General features: G+C 40.1%; 1 protein-coding gene across 1 annotated transcript; it reads right to left on the reverse strand.

Moving 5' to 3' along the window:
- Positions 1-3,886: 3,886 nt before the first annotated feature.
- MC5R (melanocortin 5 receptor) lies at positions 3,887-4,864 on the reverse strand. Its single transcript, XM_068396781.1, has one exon. The coding sequence runs from the start codon at positions 4,862-4,864 to the stop codon at positions 3,887-3,889; it is 978 nt and encodes a 325-aa protein (XP_068252882.1).
- Between the last annotated feature and the right edge of the window lie 15,349 nt (positions 4,865-20,213).

Here is a 20,213-nt window from a genome sequence, read left to right on the forward strand (position 1 = left end):
ATGCTGGGTATGGGATTATCCAGGCAATGCCATCATTTGCAAAAGCCAACCTTCTACTTCAATCACTAAAGCAAGCAAAACTTAGAGCAACATATCAAGTACTTCAGTGTAATCTGGAAACAGAGCAACATACCTACCATCAACCACCCTTTGCATTATTACAGACTGAAGAATCCAGTCTTCTGCTTCACTAGGCGAAGTTCTGGTGCAGCTAGAGATGTTGGGTTTTTTTTTTAACATGCACCCTGCTCCTACTAATCTACTTAAAATGCAGGTGTAATTTCAGCACTCTTTCTGAGTTTATAGAAGTTAACCCCCCCTGCAACAGGACTTCAGAATAATTTCTTATTAAAAACTTTAAAATAGTGACACACAAGTTAAAGGCAGTGATGTGTTCAGTCATCACAGCAGCAGTGGGCAACAGAAGTTGCTTTTGGAGCTCTGTGACAGAAATAGTGTGATTTGAGCTTCTTTCCAATCACTGATGCCAAACTGTAAATGACTGGCAGTGTAAGCAAGAGTAGTACCATTAGCTGTGGGGACACACTGCAATAACAGCCTAGCAGCTAATTTTTTCATGACTGTCCTTTGACAGAAAATTTCATGCCTACACAAAACTTGCTTGTCCCAGTCTATCAGAATACTTAGTGTTTTCCAAGCTCTGGTAGGAGTGCAAGCATGCTAAATGTTGCTTTTATTCTGCAGCTAAGCAGGAGAAAGAAACAGATTAAAACATGTCATGGCCTCGTAGAGGTATGTATTTCATATGCATTCCTATAGTGTAGTCTTTTTTTGCAGGAACTTTTCTAGCCTGTTCTTGAAAATACTTTAATTTCTCCCTTAAGCTGCTTTAGCTCCGCATCTGTAAAGTTTATAATGAGGATGTGATGCTGACACCTAGAGGAACATAGGTATGAATATAAATACATTGTATTAGTCTGTAATTCTCTTTCAGAATGTGTTTTTTAGTAAAGCATCTGTTTAAATTGAGAAGCGAAAGCCTGTAATACAATATTTCCTCTGTGAATAATCTAGAAGGTTAGCAGACATGTTACAATGAATAACCAACAACAGTGGGTTTTCCAGCAATGTAGTTTAATAGTTTCTCCATATGTCTGTGTTTATACATCAAATAAAATTCCAACAAAAAGTAATGTACGATTCAAGAAAATACCCAAAGCTATTAAAGTTTTTGTTTCCTCTTTGTGGATATACAATTATGTACAAGACTGTCTTATTTGCAATACCCAGTGAAGATCTAATGATTTATTTACAACATCAGCTGGTGCCTTTCACTATGCAACTGAACTGTCTCCTTTTTGCTGTTTACATTCATAGTAGCAAGAGCACACTCTTAGGTGCCGTTTGTGGATAGGGTTAAGAGGTGGACTGAAACAAGGCAAGATTCTCCCTACCAACCACAAAAATACCCTTGAAATCCCATTTTCAGGTATAACTGAAGGAAGTTTCCAGTGCCTAGTGCACTGACATAAACATTATATTTACAGTCAACATAATAAGGTGTCTCCACCAAGAATAACATTCCCATTCATAACAGAGGGAGATATGTGCAAGTTGGAGGCAGTATACATTTTAAGCTGCAGCAGACAAAAGGTATAACTCTGGTGCACGTTACTTATCCTGCCAGAGAAAGCAAATGAAGACACAAAGTATCCTATCTTTCTAAATGTGTGAAGGAGAATTTTTTACAGTTCTTCTTACACAAGAGATTAAGTTAGGAGGAGAAAAAGTTATATTTTTATCGTAATACACAAACTGTTTCATAGGATCACAGAATGACTTGGGTTGGAAGGGACCTGTGGATGTCATCTATTCAGAATCATTCAAAGCAGAGCCAACTTCAAAGTTAGAGTCAGCTTTCAACTTAGAGCAGATTGTTCAGGGCTGTGTCCAGTCAAGTTCTGAATATCTCCAGGGATGGAGATTGCACAACTACTGGGCATCTGTTCCCATATTTGACCACCCTTATGGTAAAAAAATTCTCCTAACACCTGATCAGGACTTCTACTTTGAATGTATAATCTAAGGCCCATTGAGTCAATCATAGTCCTTCTATTGACAACAACAGTTTTAGAGTATCCCTAAACCAAATATAACAAGGGTTACTCTTTCAGCTTGTTGGAAGAAACAATTCACTTTTCCAAGCTCTTTTCTGATACCTAGTCAGTAGGATACCACTGCTTGAAATATTTTCAAAGCTTATATCTCAGTGCAAGCTATGTACCATTCATTGGCATCAAGAAATCAATGCCACAGTTGCACTTCCTTCATCTGTGATAAATACAATATTTTCAGATTACATAGCTGTTGCAGGACATGTTTATGAGAGCACGACTAGGTGCAAATTACTCACACAAAATGCATGAGGGTTTCATCTTAGAATCCTCTCAATAAAGACAAAGTCTGTTTGGGGAGAAAAAGTCAGGACTTTCTATTATAACTACATGTTATAATAGAGGAGTGGCTTGTGAGGAGCAGCTGAGGGAACTGCGGTTGTTTGGTCTGGAGAAAAGGAGGCTGAGGGGAGACCTTATTGCTCTCTGCAACTACCCGAAAGGAGGTTGTAGCAAGGCAGGTGTCAGTCTCTTCTCCCAAGTAACAAATGATTGGACAAGAGGAAACAGCCTCAAGTTGTGCCAGGGGAGGTATAGATTGGATATCAGAAAAAATGTATTCACTGAAAGGGTTAACAAACATTGGAACAGGCTGCCCAGGGAAGTGGTGGAGTCACCATCCCTGGAGGTATTTAGAAGACGTGTAGATGTGGTGCTTAGGGACATGGTTTAGTGGTGGATTTGGCAGTGCTAGGTTAACGGTTGGACTTGATGGTCTTAAAGGTCCTTTCCAACCAAAACTATTCTATGATTCTATGTGCCTGAGTTTTTGAAATCTATGTTTTGCCATTGCCTGGTATCCTTCTGATCATCAACCTTGTTTTGTCTCTCCCAGGTTGAAAGATGCAGTCTACAGCAGAGCTCCCTCCAGTAACATAAGCTACTCCTAGCTGCAACGCTTTTCTAATGTCTATATAAAGGCAGCCACTAGCCCAGTCTTTCCTTCTCCACAAAACATCACATGGCTATCTAGAGGCCATGTACCCTTTACTTCCCTGGACCTGGTGAATGCAGAAAACAGACAAACTAGAATCAGCTCAGTCTTCATATTCAGCCTTAAAATCCACTTGTGGTACATCTTACCCCACAGTGAGAAGAACACAAATAGTCAAATATGACAAAGTATTGTATTCAACCTGGAAAATCTCGTGGTAACACTGTCCTCTTACATAATACAGATTTTATGACAGTAACAGTCATGGCTGGAATACAAGACCGTTGATATGTGCATATATATTGGTCATAACTGTGGAGTGAGGTATGTGAACCCTGATAATTGGAGCTACTTCTCTGATTTTATGTCTTCAGAAGGAAATAGTAAAAAACCTGTTAATTCTGAGTATCAAAATAAGCCCTGCTGTATCTAGAGAGACAAAGAATATCAAGAGAAACACACACTTGAGAAGCTGATGGGCTCATTTGCATGGCAGATCACACTCGTTGCATTTAGTAGCATAAAGAAAAAAAAGGCTTTCTCTGTATAATCCTCTTATAAGATCCAGTCTTCAGTAGGGTAAATGAGATTCAAAATATTCTTTCTCCCTGTACTACAGATGCACCCAGTAGCTCCTACCACCAGTGTGAGAGAGGTGTGTGGAGGGAAAGAAATGTAAAATCACATTTAAAAATTGGTTTCTGATTGACGCAGAAGTTATGAATGGAGAAAGATGTTCCATAGGCATTTCAGCAGAATTACAAGATGCGGCAAGATGTTGCATTTCGATTCTCTTCCCTGGTTTGGTTTTGTTTTCTTAATACTTGTTTGATAACCCACAGACCATTCTCAGGCTATAGCAACAAATTATCTCTTTGAAGGTCTTCCTCATTTCCTGGCTACGAAAGGCATAGATCATGGGATCAATCACTGAGTTGCACATAATGAGAATGAGGTACATGTTGAAGTGAGACATGAAGCAAACACAGTAGAGGTTTTGAGGGCAGGAGATCATCAGGATGAGATGAAGGAAGAATGGAGCCCAGCAAACAATGAAGATGCCAAGAAGCATAGTCAGAGTGATGGCTCCTTTCATGCTGCTTCTTTGACGGACAGAATTGTACCCTGGCAAAGCAGCTATTTTCTTCACATGAGTACGAGCCAGGAGGAACATATGGATGTACAGGGAGACCATGAGGAACAACATGGTAAAAAACATAGTGATGAGACACATGATCACATAAGTTGATTCATAATAAAGAATGAAGATAATGCCACAGCCTGTGCAAAAGGTCCAGATGCATGCAATAATAAGCCCTGATCTTTTCACTGACATGATGTTGTGATAACGCAGGGCATAGAAGATAGTGATATACCTATCTACTGCTATAGCCAGCAAACTGCACATGGAAGCCACCACAGATATGCAGATCATTGAATCAAAGACATTGTCTATATGACGGACAAAGGCATCTTCCATAATTATGTGCCTATTGTTTATTAAGTATATCGTTATGGTCTCCCAAGCATTAGACACACTAACCAGCATGTCAGCCACTGCTAAACTGCAAACGAAAAAATACATGGGTGAATGCAAGTTCTTGTTCTTAATTATTGCACATATAACTAAGATATTTTCAAGTAGGCTTACAATGCCCAGAGTTAGGAATACCTCAGCTGCAATGACCACCTGCTCACATGGCGATGACTTGCTCTTGATAGTAGGCACAGTAAAGTTGCTGCCAAAGGCACTCAGGTTTAGTTCAGAAACATACAGTTGAGAGGATGTGTTCATCTCTGGAAGCAAACACGTTCTGTTCTTTCTGAGGGACTTGCCAAGGAGTGTGGTAAATGCATTTTTCAAAAGGCAAAAGACCCTGCCAAAAAAAATATAGTATGACGAGAACAGGCAGAAGCTGACAAAACAAATATCACCCATTTCTATTTAATTTGGCTTGTACACGTCCTGCCTCTTCCACACCATATTCCTCTACTGATTCTAAATTAACCTCTGATTAGCTCAGAGTTTTTCTACCCATCCTTACGGGGAAATTAAAACCACAAACTAATGAAGAGATTCGTGTGCTCTTCATTCATAGTTTTGTTTATTTTATTTGGTCCCCCAGAAGTGAGCACAATGTCCTGGAAATTCTGCTGAACACAAAACAACAAGCAGTTGTTTTCAGAGTCTCAATCCTCAGAGCCCAGAAATGCAGGAGAATATAGTATTAGGTTCAGCAGAACATTCTCACTTGAATACAATATACAGAAGTTTGAATTATTACCACAATTAAGAGTTGAACATTTTCAGTGAGAGGTTTAAATTCTTTCCTGATTTTTGTGCTTCTTAAGTTTGCATGAACTGTGTTATAAACAGCTTATCTGTGCAATACTAAGATGCTCACTTAAGAGAAGAGTATTAAACCCCTAACCAGGGCAAATCCATACATTTCAGCATAGACTAAGGTTACAGAATCGGTATGGGTGGAATTCTGTCATAAAAATAACTTTTCTGCTCTAGGTCGTGGGTATTTTATTCGATGCTCTTTCGGTAATGAGAATATTCAGGGCAAGTTGTAAGCCATCGGATTCTTAATAAGGGGAACACAAAGCTGATTGTCAGTGACTTGCTGCAAATAAAATTCAAAGATTATCAATATAAATAATTTTCAGTTTTTAAATTAACCTTTTGTTTGCAATCAAGAATTAACTGTACCTATTTACCAGACCTGCTCCTTCAGCTGCTCTTCCTCTTCATCGCCTGCAACCCTTCCTCCAGAGAGCAGAAGTTTCAGCCCCACTCCTCACCTAACTTCTGGGGCTGGGGACTCCTTGGCGGGAATGGATGACAAAAACAGAGGAAAAGGAATTAGTAAATCCATAGAGTCAAGGCTGGCCACTTATAAATTACCTACTGTGCAACTGCCTTTTTATAGACTCCAAGCAATAACGACTTCAGTACTGAAACGGTGGCTCCTCCTCCCCTTCTTTGCCCCTCTGAACTTCTCTTTTCACAAATTCTGTTAGCAAAGGCTTGAGGTTTTACCACCATCTAGTGGTCTTCTCATGTCTTTCTAAGTGAACAGTGATTCTGATCTAAAATTCATTATGATCTTTTTAAAATATTAAAAGGGAAAATGCACTAGGCATGTTCCTTTCCAAAAACATTTATTTTTTTGTGTCTGTTTTCTCTGCTGTTGCTAGTCTCACTGACAATAAGTTCATACTGCTGTAATACTCCAAAAGAGGTGAAAGTAGAAAAATGTTACTGGTGGGAGGCTTATTACTTCTATAAGCATTTGTCTTACACTCACAGTTATAATTTTGCAAGAATAGGAAACACAGTTAAAAAACTCAGAGAACATACAGTCAAGTCCATCACACCGCCAACAGAAGATATAACTCAAGTAATTTGTGTGAAAAAATAGAACAAATAAAAGGTTGTGTTCTGGCGCCCTTGCTAGAATAGTGATTTTGATGCAGATGTGGGAGTACACAACACACCGTGCTGGGAGCCAGGGCTTCCCAAGACCGATGTGAGTACCGCCAGGTTTCACAGGGTCTAAAAGCCGGAAAACTCAACGCTCAGTATTGCAATGGCTGAAGTTCCTCCGTGGGTCTAGCAGTCAGGCGGTCCATGCTCATTCTGGGACTTACCCAAAAGGTGGCAAAATCAGTGAGAGTCTTTCTTTAGCCAATGGGCTCTGCTTCTGCATGCAGACTGAGGAATGTAAAGCACACACCTTCCTGACACTACCAAATGCCCTTTACGTTATCTGCTAACCAGCTAGTCACATACCATGCAGAATTTGAAGTTAGCTTGATATAAAAAGTCTCTGCTTCTCCAAGTCACTACCTTTCCACAAATTAATGGGTTGGGGTTTTTTCATGGTATATAGCAGCTTCAAATGCTTATTTTTAACCTATGGCGTTTTTCTTAAAGAGTAGCCACCAAAAAACACAAACTTTATTGCTGTATCTTGTGCCATTTTTGTGTTTTCAGTGTTCAGATAAAGTTTATTATTTTAATGCCATTAAATCCATATTTCTGATTATTATATTCCACAGAAGCTTCCTCTGTTGTTACTTCTAGCTTCACTCTAAGGACGCTTAAAGACAAATAGTCCCTGCACCAAAGTAGACAGTGAAAAGCATTTTTATTCATTTGAGCAAAATGGCTCCTCTACATTATGCAGTTACAGTCTGGAGATGAACTTTGCATGCCCCTTCTCCCCACTACAGGAAAGAGAATTTCGATTATCACAAAACAGAGGCAGCAAAATATGCTCAACTGCAGCTGTTAGAGCTGAGCAGATAATGCCAGCTAGTGAACAGCAGCTGGCATCCCTGTTGTATTTAACACATCTGTGTGCCAAATCTGAGCTCATAGTTCTTTGCTATGACCAAAAGAAAAGAATAGAGGATGTCCATCTGCAGTTCTCTTTCTGTTCTTTAATGTACAGCAAGTTGTAGTTCTCCTAGGTTATCTTTAGGTAACTTTTCTTAGTTGTCTTTGGTTATTTTTGCATAGTTTCTGATTTTCCCACTGTATACCCTGGAAATCATATACCTAAAAGTAAAATTTTACTTCTTTCACTGCTCTTGTAACTACCACGAATTGTGCAGTCACTGTGCTCTTTCCACTTCCAATTATTTCTCTTCCAGTATCTTATTTTTTTTGTTTATTACACTCTCTTTAAATTCTGTTCATCTTCCCATTTACAAATTCCTCTGTATATTCAGTTTAACAGAGTTCTTTGCAGCTCATCTTAGCTGCCTTTACAAGAGTTCTTGCTGTACCTGTTAGGACTCAGTAGACCAGCTGATTACAAGAAATAAATCACATAACAGACTGGATGGTTTGGCTGTTATTCCTTAGAGCAATGCCTGGTCTCTTACCTACAAATTATGAATCAGCCTTTGAATTCTTCTTCCACAGGCCAGGTGTAAACCCTGGTACAAGTGTCTATGCTAGACAAAGAAACTCCCTTACTTACAAAGCTTGCAGAAAAATTACCTGTCTGGAAACTGGGGTAGTGATATAGTTTGTTTAATCTATAGTTAGTATAGATGTAGTTTGTTCAATCTACAGTTAGCATAGAAGTAGTTTGTTTCTGTTTGAGGGTGAAATTAAAAAAATACTTTTTCTTTTTTCCAAAAATTAGAGAGCTTCATCACTATATTGCTGCAGGAAGCAGCTATAAACATTACAGTTTGAGAAGCAAGTAGCTGAAGGGGCACCCAGTTAGCAGTGGGTGGAGGCATGCAGGTGATTTATAGGCATTGTAAGTAAAGGGGCACGGGAGCAGATCTTTGGATTCTCTCGGGAAGAATCTAAGAGAAGCTTCACCTCCCAGCTGGAGGACTCCTGACTCAACAGGCTGGTCTTTCAGATGTTCATGATCTTGATGTTCAGCTCCCTTGTTTGTTCAGTTAAATAAATTCTCTGTCTCTTCAGATGGGTTGGCACTCGGTATTTTCCAAGGCCACAAAGACCACATCTGGATTGCCAGTGTGGGCGAACAGTACCACGCATCGCAGAGCCTGCACTGGTATTTAGCTAATTGGGCTGTACCGACACAGCACAGGACCTGACCCCTTGAGTGCACACAGAGTGGACACCCTGAGGAACACACTGAAGCCTCTGTCCTGTCCTCAAAACAGCATTTTCTTTACACAAATGGAAAGAGGAAGGGAAGCTAGACTGGGGGTTTGGGGTGTGGGTGCACAGGTCTCCCTGCAGCCTAGAAACAAGCACAGCTGGGTCATATACCAAGGAGCCTGGATCTGGAGCCCTTGGGAGTGCTTCTGAAGTCCATGGTCATCCCAAAAGGGATACTAAAATGCATCTTTAGGAAAAGGTGTTTTGTTCTGTACTTCATGTAACATCTTACCTGGCATAAGAAAAATGTTAACTGCTTAAAGTCCCTATTTCACTGAACTCACCATGAGTTTGCTTGGGGCTTCATGTAAAAAGATCAAAAGTGCTCCAGAAGGCCATCAGTGAACAAAAGAAGTAAAACATGATGTCAACAGGGAAGGAGGTGTCAGGGCCCGTTTTGGTCCCATACTTTTGCTTTCCATTGTGATGCGGTCAGAGAGAGCAGAAAGCTGCTCCAGCCATGTATCTGCCTCACAGGCTTCATCAGTGACCAGAGTGGGAGCTGTGACAGCATCACTGACAGAAACGCCCAGCCCCTCCCTGCCTGCCACCAGCACCACCAGCGATCATGCCAAAGCTCCCCTTCGCCCAGCACGTCCATTGGGACCGGAGAGGCTATGACTACCCTGACCCATATGCCAAGTTACACCATGTCAAAACCAGCAGGGAATTGCATGCCACCTTCATGACAGCAAGATTCTGATTTTGTCAATGAATGCATAAATAAGGCTAATGGTACAATGTGCCCCTGAAATAGTTTCTCTGACAAGAGCTTATTACACTCAGATGCATTCTGGTATTAATCTGTGCTAATCTTAACCAGTTCAGAGAAGAGGTTTGCTGAAGCTAATACAAATCTACCCAACTTGCCTAGTGCTAATACTTTGAAGCAATTTAATCGCAGTGTCCTTCTGTAGGTATTTTTATCTGTTCGACAAGAATACATTTGTCCTTCGTAATGTAGTTTTGTATTGGTGCTCTTGGCCTATTTACGAAATCTCTCTTCTGTCTGCTCCTTGCCTATGCTGTCTTTAACATAGTATTTCAGAGCCCCAGGGTATCCTCTCAGACTGCATTCTGCTCTAAGAGATAACCCATGGATCCAGGGCAAAAGTGCAGATCGTGGCCTTCTCTGCATTTGGATATATAATCACATAACAAACGTTCTCTAACTTCTCAGACTGAGAAAACTATTTCTCTTGACCTCTGCCCTGAGTAGCTTTGGCTGAGCCCCATCAAGGTCCCCACTGTTACCTCCCCAGCATTACCATTCAGTTAGCCTTTAATAAAGACAAGCAATTAATCCAGACCAAAAATAAAAGGCATCAGTCCTTCCTGTCGTTAAATAAAAAAGCTGGACAAAGCAGTGATAGTTCAGTCCCGTCCTCTGGGGACATCTGAAAGCCTAGAAGTTAGGTTCTTGGTAAGCAGTGGTGTGGTGAATACATTCTTTTACATCACGGCCCTAATCTTCAAAACAACACTTGAATGTTTTTTGCAGGAAGAATCACAGGAAAGCAAGACTGAAAAAAAAGACATCAAAATATCACGTAAACTGTGCCCTGTCAAAGAGTGGAATCAGCCATGCTTAGTATGACTGCACTAACACTTCTAACCGTCACCCCTTTGATCTGAGTGCTTCAAAATGGTTTGAGATAATCTCTGGCCACTCTCAGTTAGTACCTATCAGTGGCACTTCTCACATCAGAGTAGAAAGCTCTGAAAGATGCAACACAGTATAAAAAGCATTTTAGAAAGGCATCTCCTAATAACTCTAAACCCAGCCATGTCATAACTAGCCCCCTAAACTGTAAAAGGGTAGTAGGAGGTTTAGTAACCATCATTTTTATGTGCTTTCTAATGGGAGCCAATTCCATTAATGAACCATCCCCTAGCGTTTTGTTAGAGCACAGGTCATCAGTACAGACCTGGTGAATCATACAGAAGTGCCAGCTACAGACTCAAAAAAACACAGATGACCAGCGAAAGACCACAGAAACTTTCTGACAGACATGAAGGAGAATGTCTGTCCATTCAATAATGGACAAACAGACTGGGAAAAAAAAGAACACTTAGCAGGTTCTTATTGGATACTACTTTCTACAAGAGAAAGGAAAGTATTTCTTGCTAGACCACAGAGAAGATTTAATATGTCTTTATCCATTAGTATAATGATCTAAAATAAGTGATTAAAAATGCTACTTTAATTACACATTATTAGACATTCCATGTCTCATTTCTGCAAGCTTATCTTGCAGTACAGCAAACACTAAGAGCACATTGTTCATTTTGCTTCGTAAAATGCTTGTGCATGAGAATAATTTTTTTTAATATAAAATGCTGCTAATTTGTTGTATAATTCAACTTCTCAGGGGACTTTGATGTTTGAACATTTTAACCTTTTTAGAGTGTCCACAGGCAATTCAGTGATGCTGACATATAATATCCAGTCTCCACATTCAGAATTCCCCATTTTTTCCAGCCTGGTTCATAACACCAGTGGTAGGTTTACATTAGCTGCCAGGTGGACCTTCCAATCATGCATTTACAATTAATATTCACAAGCAGATCATTCTTTTCCCAGTAAGAACCAGATGAATTTATTTGCACTCTTCTTGAGGGGATCTAAGAAGAAGTAGCCCAGCCTAAGACTAATCTTGTTTCAGTTGGGACCAATGTGGGGCTTGTTTCACAGAAGTGTTCTCTGATTTTAACTGTCCTGCCCTGTGATGACAGCCTACCAACTATTTCTCTTGGCTCAAGAAACAGAGGTCTCCTTTTGATGACAAAGGCCTTTTAAAGGACCAGTTTGAACAGGCCAGCCACGCATCCACTATTCCTCTCTCACCTGCGTTACTAGCACAGGGCCCAGACACTGAATCTTAAACCTCCCCAGCCTGATCACAAACACACACACTGTTCTTCTGCCCTAGAGTAAAGTTTTACACATTCTCAAGATACAGACTCATTCTGAAATTCAGGCTTTATTTTTCTACTGTCTACCCCCATGGTCTAGCTCTGGCTTCTCTTGCAGCTTAACTCCACCTTTCCTTAAATTTCATCAAAGTTGTGAGCTCCCTGGTTTAGAGTTTCCTCATGAAACAAATGTGAACAAATTCATTTACAAACAGGCACTGCACAGTCCGAGCACATCATTGCATTTACATTAACAGATAAAAACCAAGAGATTACAGATCACTACCAAGCAGCAAACCTTCTAAACCCAATGCACAGCACTTAGGTCATCATTCCCTGTGAGTTTCCTGCATGTCTATCTGAGTATAAAAAGCCACCTATTCCTCAGAAAGAGTAAAAAAAATCTGATTGCTGGGTTTTTATAAACTTCTGGTCTAAAGATATCCCCTGAACAGCTGCTCGCTTCCCTCTTCCCTCCTGCCAGATGAACATAGGACCACAGCATAAATCTTCCCCCGGGAGCACTGTGCTCCCTTTCCTGGGCTGGCTGCTTGGTATGAGCAGAGAGCCCTGACAGCTCAGCATCTCTCCATCATATGCTGTCTCTGTAGTCAGCTGTTGGCATTTTAGCCCAACATGGGGATGACAAACAAGATGGACAACACTGAGAAGGTGTACAGTGAGAATAATCATGAATTCACTATACCCACAAAGAGACATTGCTACACACACAAAATTGCAGATGCAGCCATGTGTTCATGCAGTTCCTATCTAGGCAAGTGCAAATGTCTCTGATTCAATACATATGATAGCTAAATGTAAATATACGTGCTAGCCAGGTAATTTTCAAGAATGCTATGACAGCAACATCAACATTTGTCTCTTCAGAAGTAATTTTCAGTGCTTTTTCTAACATCTCCAATATACAGATTCTTTCCTCACTCTTTGTTCATGTTGGTAAAAAAATGCAGTTATTTCCCATTTAATGAGGTGTCTAAATGCACCAGAAATGAGAATTAAATAATAACCATTTAACTCAGAACTGAATTTGTTTGTCAAGCCCTTACTACACTACCTTTTCTGAGCTTTCCTACAACACACGGTTGCAATATACAGTATCTTTTTTTAATGTCAGGATGTTTTTAATCACTGTATCCTGAAAGAAAAAAATAAACAACATTATTTCAGGAGTAGGAATTACTTCTCTTCCAGCACTTGCTAAGAAGTGAAAATTTGGAGTTTTGCTATGGCTGAAACCAAAGATGTAAAAATTTAAAAGGCAAATCATATTAGCCAGAAACAAACAGATCTGCAGAAAGAAAAGAAGTCCGGCATTGTGTCTGAGCCCAGAATATTGCCTTCCATATCGAAGTAACCAGTGCATTCAGTTGTGCTACCAAGAACCTAAATCAGTTCACACTAAAGCATTGTTCTTTATGGCAAGATGTTCACTGTCATACAAAAACCAAGCGACTCTCATGAGCCCCTCAAATTCATGGCATTTAACATTTCAAGCACCATTAATCCCTCAAAGAAGCAGGCACCATGTGCCTCACCGTATTTAATGTCTAAGCTAGTATTGAGTGAAGCAGAACCTGAGAAAATTCTTGTCATACTGGTTTGGTGAAGCTGCCTATAAACTGCAGTTTTCTGGCTTTCCTGGGCTTACAAAGTGCCTGGTTATAAAAGAAGACCAGAAGATATTTCCTTTTGGCAGGTTTTGAAACATGAACCAAAAACCAAAACTTTCTTTCCGCCCACCCAAAAAAAAAAAAAAACACAAAAACAAAAAACACAACCAAAGAAACACAGTATGATTTCAGAGAGGGGGCAGCCTCTAGAGCAAGCTCTGGTTCTAACGAAAATAACCCAGAAAGCCCAGTGCATGTTTTAATCATTCAGGCTAAAAGGGATGGCAGATTTGTGTCTCCAAGAAACCGGTTGCTATTGGATCAGTTGGGAAATCAATTTCTGCAAGAGCTAATCTGGAATATGCAATGGTTTCTCAATTGAATTACATTTCTTCATGCCATCTCTAATTGCTGATAAATAAAAAGAAAAAAAATTGCTTGGCGATCTTTCTTACTTCCTCTTGCTGAGCTCCTCAATTATTTCAGCGTGGAGGTCAATGCTGGCTAAATATCACAGCCTTCAAAGTGGTGAAAAGCTGCATCTTTGAAAAAGTGATCTTTGTGCTTATTAAAGATGCTGAATGCCTAATATGCACCTCAAACTCTATGGCTAGTTGAAAGCTGGGATTGAAATATTTCTATTTGGAGGATGAAAGACAAACACTTCAAAATTCTGGAAAAAAAAAACCCTAAGATTTAATCTTGAGAAAAAAATCAAACTAATTTTTTCCTGTGAATCTGCATTTGAGTTGCCAGCCTTCACACTCTCCAGGGCTGACAGGCAGAAAGCTCAAGTGCTCTTCAAGAAAATCACTGGGGCGTTGGGAGGGAAGATGCAGTTGCATAGACCTTACAGCAGAACAACACCGTGATAGGAGTTCCTGTTCCACATGTCCATATAAGACACATTGATGGAACAGCAGTTTGATACCACAAAAACACTATGGCCCTTTAGTTCTAGTGACTTTGCTTGTACACCTTGTACTTTCCTGCGGATATATAGAGCCACCATCAATGTTGTTACAGAAGCTTAAACAGCAAGGATTGCGCTTCTTAGTGTGACTCCATTAATGTCAGGAGTGTCCCACAGCTACAGAACATGGCACTGATTCGCAAAACCAAGTATATTTTTATGGGTGTGTTCTGGCCTGTCTATGACCAGCTCATACGAAAAATTCCCTGAAAGCCAGCGGGAAACAACTAAGGTGTGAACACCTACTTACAAGCACACAAAGGAGTAGCAAAGAATTAACTTCGGCTTCAGGGAAAGTAGTAGCAGTGTAGTCAGCTTATATATATGCAAATATTTTTTATTCAAGAGAAGGGGACAAACAAGTTAATCCAAAGTTTCAGATCAATTAGAAGAATCAGGACAAAGAGAAATTGCGAGTCTCCTCACTTTTCTCCAGAGGATAAATTTGCAAGCAGAGCTAGTTCACAGGCACTTATTCAAAGAATAAGATGAAAAAAAAAAGAAGCCTAATTTCCAGCAATGAGAAAGAAATGCACTTGGCTAGCATACATCTCAGTTTTAGTAACAGAATTAATATTGACCTGCATTACCAACATTAGCAAGTTCAATGATACCATCACTTCTGAAAACCAGGAAACACAAAGTACATTTCCCAATACAGCCTGATTTCAGCCTTAGCTGTATGACAGTTGGAGCTTTGTCTTAATACACAGTGAGAAGCAAACTAGAGAAATTCGATCACCCCATTGAGAACGTTCACTTAATTTGGGGTTTTCAACCAAGTACTGTTTTTGGTGCTGAGAGTTAAAATTAACTGCTACTAATGCAGTGACAATAATAATGAGAAAAGGAAACTTGAAGTAAGACACAGTTTTCTTTTTCAGGTTTATAGAAGTCTATTCTCAACGGACTAAACAAGATTAGGAAAAAATTGCAGTGCTTCTCAGTTATAAATAATACAACAATTGATCAAAAATCAAAGGCAAATGAAAGTTTAATATTATTATAGAATTGATAATATAAGAGAGATAATTTAATCAAATAATGAAATCTCCACCTCTTCATCTTCATTAGAGTCTTCCTAAAAGACAGTAAATTTGTCAGTAACTAGATGCTTCTTTTTAACATCATCTTCTTACATTATTTTGAGATTAACATAGTGAGCTTGTAAAGTGACAGAGAATAACAGGAAGGCCATGGGAATTTCTTATGAAGACATGCTCCTGTGAGTTATAGGAGGCAGAGAGAAAAAGTTCAGGCCACCTGATTCAGTGAAAGTGATATTTTTATCCTAAAGGTTTGTGCTGGATTTAGCACACAATATAGAGTTCATGCCCTGCAAGGGGATGATCAGTGCCTGACCTGATATAGAGTTAGAACAGCATGGACAGGCAGTTCAAGTACTGCCATAAAGCATGCCAGTATCAAGTTAACCCATCAAAATTGTTTAAAGAAATTTGAGCCAGATGAATGAGTCTGTATTGCATCAGAGCTTTACATCACAGCCACATTTCTAACAGGATCAGAACATTAACTTTACTGCCATGTCATACCACAGCTCCTACATCCCTTACAGTTGAGGTCCTTCCCAACTTTAATATTGCAGGCTAATGTGCCAGCTACTTGCAATTGTAATAATAAGGTTTTTTCCATGTGAATATGTGTCCACTACACACAGTGAATAAAACCAAAATACATTGGATTGTAACACTTTAGCCTTACCTAAAAATTTTTCTTCCTGTTCTTTCAGCCCATTTTTTATTTTATTATTAACTTTTGATTATTTGTGTTTGTCCTGGTTTCATTGGGATTTTGTTTCAGTTTGTGGCCAGCCATGGTGATCAGGGTCATTAGCAGTTAAATGCAGAGCAGCTGACCCAGGCTGGACCAGAGGTGTATTCTATATATAGATTAACAATCAAGTTCACTATAAAAGGGAGGGCTTTGCTCTGCTCTGGCCTTCCTTTTTCCTCATTGCTAATGATTGGTATTTCTGAACAACCTACTGCAACTCTGTAGCTAAGTATACTTTTGTGTGATTTGTGTTAGCATTTATATTGGTTTCTTTATTTTATTAAATCTGTTTAATTTTAACCCATTAGTCTCTCTCTTTTTCCCAGTTTCCTTCCTCGGTTGGGGAAGGGCCATTGGGTGAGAGAAAAACGGCTATTGTTTAGCCCCGGGTGTGGGCTAAAAGAAGACAGTGTTTCTTGAGGTTGTCCTATGCAATCATTTAATTGTTTTTTTTCAAGATACATTGCAGAATAGATTTTCATTAACAGCAGAATGACCATTACTTTTGAAATTCAGGACATATTTTTAGTCATTAAGTATTGCCTTAAAGGCTAACTCCAGGCACATGTTTTAGAAAACCTTGCCCTATATAGTTTCCAGCCTAGAGTTATGAAAATATACCAGCGGCTTTGGGTTTGGGGGTTTGTTTTTTTGTTTGGTTTGGGGGAAGGTTTGCATCTTTCCTATTTCCTTGGCATAACTAAAGTTATCTGAAGTATCTGAAAATCATCATTTGCAAATAAACACTGGAAAATGAAACCAGGAAAGAAGCATTCACCACAGCATGGCATGAGTGGAAATCCATGTATTTCCCTAGCTATGGCCCTCAATTCCCAGCCTGGCCTCCACACTGGCCCTGCCAGCAGGAACACTTGGAAGCCATATGGCAAACAGGATCAGGGAATAGGTTTTTTGCTGTCTCTAATCCAAAGACAATAACACTTTGTCCAGGGAACAAAGTCAAAAATACCAGCTTCTTCTTTCTCGGAGGAGGGTCCTATTGGCAGGCTACTATTCAGAGATCATGGCTTCTTCTTGTTTGATCCTTTATCACCTCCAGAGAGCTCACTTTGGTGTAGCTTCAGCAAAAGATTGCCTCTGACAGCAGTCCCATAGTCAGACAAGTAAGTCTTTTTCCTTGGGAAGTGGGAGGCTTGGGGTTGAAGCCCCTGCCTCCGAGGGGGCCCGTTACGGAGACACCACTACCCTGAGTGAGGGATTGGGCCCCAAAGCTGTTCTGTAAGTGGTAGCCATCTCTTTGAACACAATGCTCAAAGCTACAGTTACGGGGCTCAAATTCAGCCTGATGTAATATTTATTTCACCCACAGCAATGCCAAGTTCAGTGTAACTGTGACAGAAAATACGTCAGACAGGATGCCATGGTTAACAAGACAAGCTCTAACGTCCCTTCCCATAACAGGACATGGCATCACTCACCAAGCGAGTGATGCTGGCAGAGCACAAGTGAGACCAGGAATGCCAAGTTGTAAATACTGTACAAATGCATCACTATCTTTTTACAGCTCTGCCTTGAAGGTTGGAAATGCACATACTCGTGACAGGAAGATCAAATTCCAGTTAAACTTTCTTCATCCAGTTTAGAAAAGGTACATCAGCTAGAGGTGTGACATCTTTACTAGGATAGTTTTGCCTGGCACACCTTGTTGTACTCAAATGGGTAGAGATGTTTCTGCATGTTACATCTGCCTCTTTGCATCTGTAAATGGGCTGTAACAGCACAACTACACCTCCAGCGAGAAGTTGTACCACTATCACATAACTAGTAGCACTAATGCAAAATGGCTGCTGTCTGTAGGGAAGCCCTGGGTGAAACTGAGCATTTGGATGCTCATACACAACCACTTAGAGGAGAAATGACATATTTGTTCATCCTATTTCTATTTGCTGCCTGAAAAAAGCCAGAGCAACTATGTCACCCAGGTTCTCTCTGCCCTTGTTAAAGGATACAGAAACATTCTTTTAGGCTTGATGCTGAAATCTTGAGTAAAATACACCATCCTTGTGCTTTTTTGGAGAAGCTGTGCTCTTGTATTTTCCTCTGAAATCAACGGCTATATCTAAATACCTTTTCTGTATGAACTTTTTCTTTTAGTACTAACTGCACTTGATTTGCTGTTTGCAAAAAAAAAAAAAGCCTATATTACAATGAAGAATAATCCACGCATTCACGACTGTGGTTTGATTCCAAGTTTTCTATCCCATATGCCTCCCTTGCACAGCTTTGAAAAGGCTTGCATAAGAGAACCTTTATTTGTTTCAGACTTGTTTTTTAATGTTTTTACTTTAAAAGAGACTAGCAAATTTTCTTTGATTAAAGGATGGGTACCTTTCTGAAGCAGTGGTATAGCCGCAGTTGCATTAATGACAGTCGGATAATGGACTTCAGAAAACAGTGTCCAAAGACCAGCTTTCAGTGCAAGGACCAGAGTTCAGTCTTTGCAATGAAATGTTATCCAGGTAGGAGGAAATTCCACTGGCTCTTTTGGCTAGCACAGGGTGCCCTGGTGACCAAAACCTCCGGCTCCTACAGTAGGAAGTATGAAGACATGAAACATGCTGCTGGGTTTGGATGCACGGGAGTAGGGCAATGGCGGTAGTGTGAGTCTTCTTACCTACATCTCCATCTTGGATAGTTAATACTCTTTTCAAGTGTTTCTTCCCAGCAGACAAAGGTTTTGACATCCCCAATTGTCCTTCTGTAGCACTAGATTTATTCATGGGAGATTAGGTTACTGTGTAAGAGACACACAGGACTTGAAGCTCACTGAGGAGTGGATTTTCATCTCAGTGCCTGCTCAAGAACAGGACAGGGCAGAGGTACAGCAAGGCTATACCACCCACTATACCATCCCATGCTTTGGACATCAGTCTGTGGTCCAGAGCAGCAGAGGGAAAGCTGTGAGGAAAAGTTTCCATTATGATACAGTACAGGGATGCATCTGTAAAAAAAAAGCAGTCGAACATGGCCACTGATTTTGAAAGTCAGACTTCTGGAGTTAAACACAACAGCTCTTCACTAGCCTCTTTTTGCTGCTATATGAGATTTTGTCTGCCACAGAAAATGTTACTTCTGATGTTCTTAATACCTTAGCTATGTTATAAATCTTTGGTTGATGAATCCCACTGCAGAATGAAAGCCTCTGTGGAACAAGGTCTACTACCATAACTGTGGTATAAACTAACCCCTTACCTCTTTTCAGAGTAATATTTTAATGCAGACACGCCTTAAAGATATGGGGTTTGGATTTTCAAATAATGTGTTTACTGAGCCTTTCTGATAAGAACAACTGCTTTCCTCCCCAACTTCCTCCAGTATATACCCCCAAACTTGTGACTTGGGCAGTACACGACCTCAGGTCACAACATGATCCTCTGCAAATCTGCAGTGTGCCTTGGTTTTCACCTGGAAATTTTTCATGCAGACACTTTCAATTCAGATTTCATTTTTCCTCATCACAGTGAAAGACGCACCATGCCCACCCAACATTATCCACTGCTCCTCTCAGGCAGCAGTGGGGCAGGTAATGGCACAAGCTCCAGGGGGGCTCCAATCACGAACACCATGTTTTCAGTTCAGCAGTAGTTTATTCTCCAGATAAGATATGTAAGGTGGTAAGAGGTAAAGTGTTGCATCTGTGTCAGGAGTAGACACACACACTGAGGACTGATCATCACGGTGTGCTGGAGACAACTCTCAGAGCGTGGAGCTGGAGCAGGAGAAGGCAGGAAACCCCAGCTGGTACATGATCCCTAAGAGGGTCACTTGCCTTTCTGTGCCAGGGGTGAGAAGTTAAAGGAAGCCATGTAAACACATTCCACTTTACCCAGTTTTTTTTCATTGGTCCAAATTAAAAAGTTACTTTATGAATCTTTTGTTTTTTCAAATAGCATTTGTGAAGCCAGTGCCCTCTTCTTGATCCATAAGATAAGTGGGCTTTTTTCTTAGTAATAAGATCGATAAACTAACAGTATTTTGCAAATTCCAAGCTTCCCATTAGATGAAACTCTGCCCTTTGCTTTCAGTCAGGAGATAAACTATCCTATTTAACTATCCTATTTAAGAGTAATTTTTTTCTTTTAAAGCCATAAAAGTCACGTTGGGATTTTACCATTAAAATCAAGTCAAAAAATTTAGAAGACTTTTG

Source organism: Nyctibius grandis, chromosome 3 (assembly GCF_013368605.1).
Source record: "Nyctibius grandis isolate bNycGra1 chromosome 3, bNycGra1.pri, whole genome shotgun sequence".
Taxonomy (NCBI): domain Eukaryota; kingdom Metazoa; phylum Chordata; class Aves; order Nyctibiiformes; family Nyctibiidae; genus Nyctibius; species Nyctibius grandis.